Raw genomic sequence first — 11,845 nt, 5'->3', positions numbered from 1 at the left:
AAAAAATCCAGTAAATAGTGTTAGAAAGATTTGGTGGCAATGACATTGGTGAGATAAGCTGTATTTTCTTTTAGTACCAAGTAGACATTACAAATCTTATAGTGAAAACTACATCTGGTGTAAATATCACTGGCATCCATTAAGAAGGAGTAGCAATCACAAAATCGTCAACATGAAATCTCAGGAACCATACTGATGACAGATGGGTACGTTTTCTATTTAAGACCAACTCTAATCTTTTATTGAAAATTGTGTCTATATGATCATCCATTCAGAATGAAAAGCAATAATATTTTCTAGCTGAACACCATGGCAGCCACACTGGGTGTCCCAGGAAATGTCTAACAGGCTGCATTTTCATTTAAGACCAACTTGATGTCACAAGAAGTCTTTCAGTGAAAATTCCCTTCAGGAGTAGCAGAGATAAGATTCTGAAGCTGGCTGCCTTTTAAGACCAAACTGGATGTCCATAGGCATATCTTATAGGGACCATTTTCATTTAGGATAAACCAAACAGTACAAGAAGCCAAGTAGTGAGAATTCCATGTACATACAACCATCTGTTCAGGAGATTAAACTAAAATAATGATTTTCAAAATGGCTGCCATAGCAGCCATATTGGAAGTTAGATTAGGGCTATTTTCATTCAGTACCAACTTAACATGATATTGAGTTTTTTGTTGCAAACCCCTTGTCAATGTGATCATCTATTCAGTAGAAGTAGTGATAGGATTTTCAAGTGCAGTCTAAAAGACACCATTTTCACTTAAGAACATCTAGGCCTTACAAGAAGTATTTTAGTGAAAACCCTACGTTGATATGACCATTCACTCAAGAGGAGCTGAGATAACAAGATTTTCAAGTTGACAACAATGCAGCCATAACACCTGTCAGACTGGTGTCATTTTCTTTAGGACGACATTGCAAGGGGTCTTTTAATAAAAAATCCCATATTAATCCATTCAGTAGAAATGATAAGATTTTAAAGATGGCTGCCATGTTGGTCATATTGGATGTCTGTTGTTGTTGTTGTAGGGTTTAACGCCATTTTTCAGCACACGATAGGCTATACATGGCGGCCAGTATTAATGGTGGAGGAAGAACCCGGGAAATCCCCGGAAAGAACCACCAACCCACGAGAAGCTACCGGCAAGCTTTCTCACATACCCACATTAGCCGAATCCGAGACTCGAACCCACGCAGACAGAGGTGAGATGGTAGTGATCCGTAACGGAAAGCGCTTTAGACCACTCGGCCACTCGGGGCCCCTTGGATGTCTGAGCGGCATCATTTACATTTAGGACCAACTAGACTTCAACATCAACATCTTTGTTCTGATTCATGGATGCCCTACTCTAGTTGAAGGAGAAGCTTCAATACAAAATCTGATGGGTAATAGGCCATTGCATAAGCTATTTGCGTTTAATACCATCACATCCCTTTTCATGATTGTGCAAAATAACCCTTCAAATAATGATAAATCCTTTGTAAAGTTACTTATAAAGTTTGACCACCATACAATAAATGTTATACTGCCAACATCAAATGACATAAAGGAATGGGCAGACAGACATACAAGTTTGTATTTCCCCCAATATTTGTGATTGGTACATGCAAATAATTCTCAAACTATGTATGTTAAATTTTTATAAATATTGAAATAAAGTAATAAAATGGAACTTCTGATCAGTATTTTGTTTATTTGTCATCTATTTTGATTTTTTAAATTTGCATAACAAACTTTGCTTCAAAATGTTTCCAGCACTTTACCATAGCCAGACCAAAGTCAAGGAAAATCCTTATCTATGGATGAATGTAACAAAATATATATGTAAAATTTATAATAACACCAAAAACAGTACAAATTTCAACCAACAATCTTTTAGTTTATATGGCATGTAATATTTCCAACTACTACCTGTGTAACACAACAATAATCAACATCCAAGGCAAGAATTAATGATATTGTGCAAATTATGTCATCAATTAATCACACTATATATTTCTCGGAAATTTACAGGTTTTTTTCTCCATAAATTTGTCTTCTGGTGAGGTCAACTGGTCAACAATTTCTGCCAATATATAACATGCAAATTTATCATGATACACTGTTTTGACACAGTTAGGAGAGACTTGTGTATCATGAATAGATAGTGTCTGTTTATACACAATACAAATATTGTATATACTTCTGTATAAGTTTAATCCAACCACAAAAAGTATAGACCCTGATCTGCCATCTAAAACACTTGTACATTTTGTCTGTTCCATTGATTACTCCTAACAAATTGCCAAGACCATGATCTGCAAGAGCATTATTCAACAACAGCTGGGTCTGTGCAGTTTGCAGATGGGTCAGACTTATAAGCAAGTATATATGGTACTGGCTTATTTTGCCCGGTTCTATCCCACATACAGTTTTTTTTTAACTTCATAAGAATATTTACATGGTTTATTAAAAACAACAGATGCTTCAAAAAGATGAGTAATTACCCTTTGTTAAAAATATGACTTGAATGGTTCTTGATAAAACAAAGTGCCCACAAACACTGCAATAACTGGAATGTAACATCTCATTTGTTATCAAATTATAATCAATTAAGATGACACTCCAAATATAATTCTCTTCATGGACAATAAACAGTAATTTAAGTATATTTTGGAGGGGAAAAAAGCAACCTATTTGGTGGTTCCATAAAATCTACTATAAACAATGTAATGAGTCAAACTCAAAATATCTCCATTTATAAAATCTCTGGCTAATAACTTGTATCGTTTTAAACACTAAAATGTTCACTGTCAGTTCCAGTAACTCTTATAGTGAAACAAAGAGGTCTGCAGTCTTATCGTATTATAACACTGTGCTTTCCACAAATTTACCTAACTGATATAAACAAGTTTTCCCCAATGAGAAACTGCACACGTTTTTTTTCATGGTTAACTGTGAAATTATATTAGTGGTCACACCCTCTGTAAGGTTTATGTGCTATTTTTGGTAATTAGAGCATGTATTTTGGCCAAATGACTTCAACCGAGCAAAGCAGAAACTATAAACTGTAGTTAATTTTAACTGATAGAAGTATCTAAATTACAAAACTGTAATTAAAAATAGGTTAAAATATTGACTCAACTGCCACTTAAGACATTTTTTTTAAATTCTAAAACTTCACCAGAAATGTACAAAGTCAAAAACATTTCAACACTATTTTGAAATAAACTCTAATAAAAGTATATGACAGCACATTCACAAGTGTGTACATACTACAGAGGTCATCAATTCAAAGCATAGTGGTCTACGATGTTAACGATGAGTAACCTCAACTTTACAAATAAATATTTAGGGAGTAAATTCAAAATTAAATAAAAATGTTTTAGAATTTTTAAATTTTTAGTAAAGTTTTCAAAAAATTATAAAATTAAATTGCTTGTCTTAAAGGCAGATGATTAATTATTTATACGTTTATGTAGTTATGATAACCTAGTATGTTATCAGTGATAGTTAATTACAATGCATAGTTTTCTGCAGTGCTTGTGTAAAGTCACACAGCCAAAATACATAGCTCATAAACCTGAATGCTTTTGTTTGCTTTGGAGTCTGGCTCATACACACAAGAAACTAGCCCCAAGTTCCATGACAAACATCTTACTTCATCTTTCAAACTTTCACTGATAGGATGAAATCTTACTTCCAAAACAAGTGCTAGATTCTTTATGTGTACCTAGGATCCAAACAACTGAGGACATAGTGCTAGATTCCCAGTGTTACACTCAAGTTCCCATGGGCTGGGGACATAGTGTCCCCATCATCTAAAGATAGGGAATGCATAAAATTTCAATGGAACAAAGAAAAATATTTTATAGCACTTAATGTACAAGTAGTGGTACAAAAGACAAGTTCTGATTTGACAGTTCAGCAACTTTATTATTGTTGTCCACACTGCACTATCATCTTCTCCTTGAACAATTTAATTTTGTTATAAAGGTTTTATCAAAATACAAAAAAAACATGCTGGAACATCTTCACCTGACATGAGCTCCATTATGCAATTTTCCATTTTGGATCTTGCTTTCATTTAACTTTAATTTTCACTCATCAAATAGATATTTGTTATAATAATTCCCATGTTTTCTGAAATATTTTTTTCTTTTCAAAACCAAAACTTTATTGATTAAATGCCTAATTATGTATCTCTGCAAGTGTTTCACTCCATAAATTTAGTCTCTTGTGTCATTAATCCAGCCTCAAAATATGCTATAATAGTAGCTATTAGTGACTTTGGCCATTCCTAGAGGGAACATATACATGTTCACTAAAGAAAAATAGTAGGTGGATTTATTTTCTTTCCAAGATGAAAAAGCATGTACAGGAGTCAAGACTTGGGTGTCACATACAAAATATTGTGAAAAACTTGCAATCTTGTCTTCAAGGTGCAACAGTGATTATGGGTTTAAATTTACAGATGCACTTTGGATAATAAAAGCCAAATCAAATGAACAAAACATGATAGCAGAAACAAAAAGGATGATAAATCTTCCACCACTTGATGGAATAGTACAGTACTAGAGATTTACTGATGAAAACCGTTTGAAGTTTCACTTAAAAAATCCTTCTTTGAGATCATTTATGACACAAACAATAAGAATTATAAACTAAAATCAGCATGTTCATATGAATTATTTTGCACAAAGTTAACAAAAATATAATTTCTTAACTAAAATAATAAGTTACCCTTTTCGGAACTATTATACACACATGTAAACACATTTACACAAGTACCAGCTTTAATAAGCTGGCAAGCCAGTACAGAAGTTGTCAGTACTTCATTCGGACCTGTCGGACTTACCTGTAAAATTCCTTTCTATTGCATCAATTTTTGTTGTTTTACTAGAAATGACATATCTATTAGTAAACAAATTTGTGGATTTGGGAAATAGTCCCACTGTTTTCACAGTCGATTTACTGCCTGTAAGGTCTTTAAATGCGTGGTTTGTAACTATCACCAAATTCACAAAATATGGTATTCCATAAACAATAATAAATTCACAATAGTTGACATACGTATCATGAATCAATCTTTCAAAATTGTACAGCTTTTTCCTGTTATAATGTGGTAATCAGGGTGCAGAACTGCTGATCACCTAATATGCCAAACAGTGGTATAGCAAAAATGATCAAAATTATATTATGAAGTGTACTTGTATGTATGTATGTATGTGTGTGGGGGGGGGGTAAATACAACACCAGCACAACGTACAGTAATACTGTTAGTTCATGTCAATTAGGATTTTTTTCTTTCTCTGTATGATAGTTATACATTTAATTGATACTAATAATAATGTTTTGAGAAGTAAATCTATACTACCATGCTTCAGGTTGTTTTCTTTAAACCCATATTGTTGTACATATGATAAATCTGATCAAAGAAGTAAAAATAAAACAATGATGTAAACTCCTTATTTTCATAAATATTCTTTCCAATTAAAATTTCTATCAACAGCTGCATTTGTCATCAAGTTTAAAGTGATTTTAATTGATGAAAAAACAGAACAACCTGCAAACAAATAAAACCAATGATTAAATTCAGGTTGCACTCGAGACCAATGCACCCTGATGTTAAATGCTTACAATTATTTTTTCATTAAGACCTCACAAATACATATTTATCACTTCTGCACATATTTTGCAATTAAATCAATGATCATCTAGACAGTGCCCAGAATAATGTCAAGTCATTTTTGTCAATAAAATATTTAATCAGTTCAAAACACCAGTTAAACGTGATGAAGATCAACAGAACGATGTCACAACATGTGCAGCATTTTCTTAACAATCCTAAAACAAAGAACATCAGAAACAACAAAAATACATGGGTGTAAATCTGTTTAAAATCGAATGATGTCTGAAGAAGAAAATGCATCTGTTCGCAGTAAGTACTAATCCAAATAGAATAAGCAATATTCACTCAGAATATGTGTACTGCCTACTTTAAGTATTTCGTGACTGTCATTTGAGACTTAATCATTCTTTTTTTTTTTTTTTTACAAAGTCGATATCTTTCAGCTCCATAATCTTCAAGGGCTTTGAAGGGTTTCTGGCTTTCTAACAGCCCTTTCTTGAATGCAAATACGGCTTCAGAAACATCAGGGGGTGCTACCAGTGGGTCCTTCTCATTACTCAAATGTAGATCCTACTTCCTGTTGATTGTTGTCTGTTTTCTCTTTAATTTGCACCTTGGAAAAACTGGTAGAACCAGTAAGTAACATGCAAGTGACAAGGCATAAACTGTCTCCTTTAGCTGGTAATAAGAATAGCAAAAAATATACTTGTAGTTTTAAAGCCTGAATGTCCTTAAAATGTACTTTCTTAGTTCTGCAAATCTGAATTACATGAGCCATGCCATGGGTTCTCAAGCTTGATTACACATTATTAAATTGTACTTTTATTTCAACTATATTCCAAATGCGATTACATCCTCCTTACTGCACTCAAAATGAAATAAGCATTATATTCCATAGCATCTTTTTGATAATTGCAATTGAAAGACTTCATATTTTCCCACATTATGATTCTAAACATTCAATGACAGAACAAAAACACACTTGCAGATTTCAACACACTACTGAAATCTGATGTACTTCATGTAGAATTGGCACAGATAAATCCCGTCCATAATCACAAAATTTCATAGAATCAACAAAAATACCAAAATCTATTCATTCCAGATCAAATGGAAAAGTTGTTGCTATGTGCATTCATTCACAATATGACTCTAAATTTCAAGTAGACCAAAATGCCATTTTCTTTCAAAAGTTATGTCAAGCATGTGACTAAGTTCAAATTTATCTGGGCGGAGTTATGTGCGCATTAATAATGTTGATGTGTAATGATGAATCTGCACTTGTGCATTTATTTTGGAATACAGCATACATTCAGTTACTTTGTTTCTTGTAGTGTATTTTTGTTTATATAATTAAGCCTTAGGTGGATAAAGAAAATGAGCATATAACAAAAAGGTTACTGCATTTGTATGGGAACATATGAATTTGTTTTGTAGGAAGGATATACTGCACTCCTAAGGTTGTGCAGTATTTCCATCCACAAAAATTGTTTATATTTTCCCATACAAATGTAGTAACCTATAAATACTGCACAGTCCCAACTGCATACAATCAACATAGACCCAGATCTGTTCTGTATAAGGCTGACCCTAATCAGGTGGTGCATTATTTGCCAGGCTCCTCCTGTCCCCTTTGGCTTTCATCATTATGCAATGGGAAATCAAACCAGTACATGGGGGAAAAATGAAGCAAAATGAAAATGATGCCCCAAGACAGTGCTCTGAGTACAAACAAAGGCCAATAGATTATGAATGAAAAACAAGCACGCCATATCACATTTAAAATAAACAAAAGTAACAATGGTATGAGTCAGGAAGAATACTGTACGACAATTTCTTATTATGTTTGTGTAGTGTCATTTTTGATACCATACACATTATGACCTCATAATCTCGATGTGAACAAATGCTCATGGGATGGAATCGAAATGTATTCACTTGATAAACAATCTGCAAGCAGGCACAGTTTTTACTGTATCTTCCCCCAGACTGACTTCTCCAAGATCTATATGCAGATACGGTCTGAGCAGGCCAAGACATTATGGGTTTACAAGGTTTCTTATTTGATGAGCAGGGAGAGTTGAAGGGTTTACACTGTTCCTTATTTCATGATCAGACCAAGATTTGTGCATTATAGGTTTACACTGCTCCTTATTTGATGAGCAGGCAGAGACTAGTGCAATAAGGCTTTACACTGTTCCTTATTTGATTAGATGGCCAAGACTAGACTGCATTATGGGCTTACATTATTCCTTATTTGATGATCAGGCAGAGACTAGTACATTATGGGTTTACACTGCTCCTTACTTGATGAACAGGCCAAGACTAGTGTGGTTTACACTGTTCCTTACTTGATGAGCAGGCCAAGGATAGTGCATTATGGGTTTACACTGTTCCTTACTTGATGAGCAGGCCAAGGATAGTGCATTATGGGTTTACACTGTTCCTTACTTGATGAGTAGGCCAAGATTACTGTATTATGGGTTTACACTGTTCCTTAGTTGACGATCAGACAGAGACTAGTGCATTATGGGTTTACACTGCTCCTTACTTGATGAGCAGGCCAAGGATAGTGTGGTTTACTCTGTTCCTTACTTGATGAGTAGGCCATGATTAGTGCATTATGGGTTTACACTGTTCCTTACTCGATGAGGAAGATACATATGTAATTTTTTAACTGCTGACAAACTTCAATTAGCAAAATTTAATCATATTATGGGATGTATTTCATTTGAAAAGTTATCCCATTTTGATTACAAGCACACTGAAACAACACAATAAGGATTCAATTCACAATTATTTACTCTTGTCAAACAATAATGTGAGGCTAAGTGAACTATAGTTGATATGTTTTTAAATTACACCAGTGGATTTAAATTTTAAACTGCCAATTATGCTTCATTTTCCCAATTTAGTTTCAGATTTTACCTATCAAGCAATGTTTTACTTTGGTAAAACAAGTCATTAACGCAATGGATTTTTTTCTTATATGTATGTCTTGGACTATATTAAAGCTTTTGGAATTAAGATAAAGTTATGACCTCTCAAGGGTTTATATGTACATAATATGTACTTGAAATTACTGATATGCGCCATAAATGTTAATTTCCAAACAAATGTCATTAAAATGTTGTATAATTTGATCTTGTTACCACTTTTCTTGTCAGACTTAATCTCCCGTTAATTGTTGGTAATTTGACAATGCCAGTCAACTGTAAATTTAAATCATAGTCTATGGCCCTAACCATGACCTTTTTTGTAAATTTCTACTATTGTTTCCATTACAACCTATTTTAATTTTAGGAATTTTTTTTACAGATCCATACATTAATAACTGTGAATAGGAAACGACCATTAGTACTGTATATACTCACTTATAAAACAAACTGCAAAGATGCACATGTGCCAGTGCCAAGTGCAGTTTGTCTGGAGTAATTAGAAGAACAAACAACAGAGCTTGATCTGCAGAGGCATTATGCTATGGCAGATCAGGATCTGTGTTTGTGTTGTTAGCAGTTTGACATGACTTATAAGCGAGTAATCTTAACAGATCTGGAGTTATGCTCCGATGCAAAAAGTGTGAATCAGGATGTTTGAATGGAAAGATGGATGGATAGATGGAAAAAAGACATTAAAACACCAGGATAACATGTGTACCAAGTTTCATAGAGGTATCATTGGGTTTGAGTTCTGCCCTGGAGAGACAAAAATAAAAGTAAATATTCAAACTGAAGAATTGTGAATAGCACAAGACACATCTTTACCACTATTCTATTATGTGAACCAAGTTTAAGACACCTGGACCACTATTCTAATATCTGTACCAAGTTATAAACATATCCGGACCACTAGTCTAATATGTGTACCAAGTTTCAGACACATCTGGACCACTATTCTATTATGTGTACAAAGTTTTAGACACATCTAGACCACTATTTTATTAATGTGTAACCAGTTTCAAACACATCTGGAATCATTTTGGAATTCCTCCAGAAAAGGCAGTGTGACTGAAGGACTGACAGACAGACTAATGGAAAGACTGACAGATGGACTAATGGAAGGACTGATGGAAGGACTGACAAAAGGACTGATGGAAGGACTGACAAAAGGACTGATGGAAGGACTGACGAAAGGACTGATGGAAAAAATGACAAAAGGACTGACAGAACCCAATTCTACATCCTCCTCCAACTTCATTCAGTTGCTGATAATAAGTACATCAAATTTAGAAATAAAATTAAAATATTTTTAAATGCCATGAAAGTTTACTTTCCCATAACAATGGCAAAGCTCTGGATGACTGATTACAATGATGTACAGTCATATACAATTACGGCCTAAGTAGGTTGATGACTGATTACAATGATGTACAGTCATATACAATTACGGCCTAAGTAAGTTGCACAGTTTTTTTTCTCCTCCTCATAGACAAGATAAAAGCAATACCAGGGCAACTTGAAGGCAAAATGCTGCACTAACTTCTCTCGTGCAATAAAAGTTCTCCTGAAAAAAAAAGAATAAGCAGTTGTTTAAAAAGTTTAATAAAACCAAAAACAAAGCTAGAGATGGATCCGGAGGCTTTCTTGTAAAAATATGATTAGTTAAAGTGGACTATAGGGCTTTCCATTTCAAATGTTGCAGATAGCTGATCCATGCACATTCATAATTACGAGTCTGATAAATCATACAAAACTTATAATCATCTGTTAATAGAAACAAGAATAATGAGTCCCTTGAAGGGAATGGAGCTCTACTGGCAGAAAAAAATTTCTATGAAACCATGATAACATTATTTCTTCTTTTTACCTTCTGAATGCTGAAACCAATTCTGATATTGTTGAGAAAGTACAACATGCTAAATTTGGTAGCAAACAATTATTTTCTTATGTTTAAGTTAGCAGCATGTTCTAAATACACTTTTCATGCAGTGTTAAATTCTTTGTCATGGCCTTTGTTCTTGTACCTGAACCACAGGATAGAAGATCACTGGACTTTGTCTGAGACAATGTCAGGAAATAACTCCAAGATCTGGATAAATGTACCATACATCCATGCTTATAATTCAGGTCAAACTGCCAACAACACAGTCTGAAAGCTGGCTCATTATGCAATGGCAGATCTGGGTCTATACAGTTTTTATATTAGTTCTAAAATTTACTTACAACCAAACCCTTTCCAAGACACCGGTTGAAAAATGTGTATTCAAATATTTTTCAGTCCAACGATTCCAATTTCATGATTTCAGAAGACTTCACAAATTTATGTTTGATGTATGGACTTTTTGAGTCTTTTCAACAAGAAATGTATTCATGGGACAAGGATGTCCCACCACAGTGCCTAAAATGAGCTGAACACAAAATGTAATGAAGGTATAATGGACAGAAAGACAAACCGTGGTAACACTATATACCCTACCACTGTCACAGCTGTATATGAAAATACAAAATTAAGGTTAACATTACTACCACTAATACACTACTATTTCAAAGTTATACTCACTATTTACTATTGAGGTAAGATAATAACACTTACCATATAAATCAAGAATACATAACAAATGCCAATGTGTATCACAGCTTAGCTGAATCATTCTGGCCTTTCTTCATTGACCCTATTGCCTGAGTGACTGATGTCACATCCTTGATAATCATCTCTGCCACTTTACGTGCCATCTCTTCCTCTTCCTGTTGGAAAAAAAAAAACACTAGATCTATGCAAGGACAATAATGTGTAGACACATACATAAATACATTACAGGTACTTGTTGATATCGTTCCAGGAAAATATACTGGATCCAATCAATAATAAAATAAATCAATTATGTGTCTTCGTTAACAGATTAATATATACATTAAGCAAATCATACCTGATTAACTTTTTAAAAAAACAATAACTTTGCTGAATTTTTAATGACAATGATCAGTGTAGCATCAAAATTTAACCAGATGTAATTTTTTGTCTTCAGAAACTTCCAAAGTAACATAATTAAAAAAGTCAAATGAATCCAAACGTTTGCTAGAAGTAACAGCAGGACTGTAAACATCATATCCCTGCCCTGTAATTAATACTTCTGTATGCAGGACATGCCAGACACTGGAAACATCAAGCACTGACAGTGACTTTGTTCGTTTAACACAGAACAGGTTCCTTCCTTACTCAGAAAGCACACCATTTATGGAGCTTGCTGAAAGAAGCTGGTGCTAAACATGTGAAAAAGTAGACATCTT

At 33.8% G+C, this 11,845-nt stretch overlaps 1 protein-coding gene across 1 annotated transcript in view; it reads right to left on the bottom strand.

Moving 5' to 3' along the window:
* Window positions 1-1,680: 1,680 nt before the first annotated feature.
* Window positions 1,681-11,845, bottom strand: part of LOC149777195 (A-kinase anchor protein 10, mitochondrial-like) — an 85,330-nt gene continuing 75,165 nt past the window's right edge. Inside the window, exons 14-15 of the mRNA XM_089941897.1 lie at window positions 11,151-11,302; window positions 1,681-10,121 (exon numbers count right to left, since the gene is read on the bottom strand). Coding sequence (XP_089798023.1) covers window positions 11,189-11,302 — 114 coding nt within the window. The 3' untranslated portion in view covers window positions 1,681-10,121; window positions 11,151-11,188. The remainder of the gene's footprint in view (window positions 10,122-11,150; window positions 11,303-11,845) is intronic.

The sequence above is a fragment of the Sinohyriopsis cumingii genome, chromosome 18, assembly GCF_028554795.1.
Source record: "Sinohyriopsis cumingii isolate HCF-2022 chromosome 18, ASM2855479v2, whole genome shotgun sequence".
NCBI lineage: Eukaryota > Metazoa > Mollusca > Bivalvia > Unionida > Unionidae > Sinohyriopsis > Sinohyriopsis cumingii.
The sequence above is the reverse complement of the archived record's forward strand: the minus strand, read 5'-3'. Positions and strand labels throughout refer to the sequence as shown.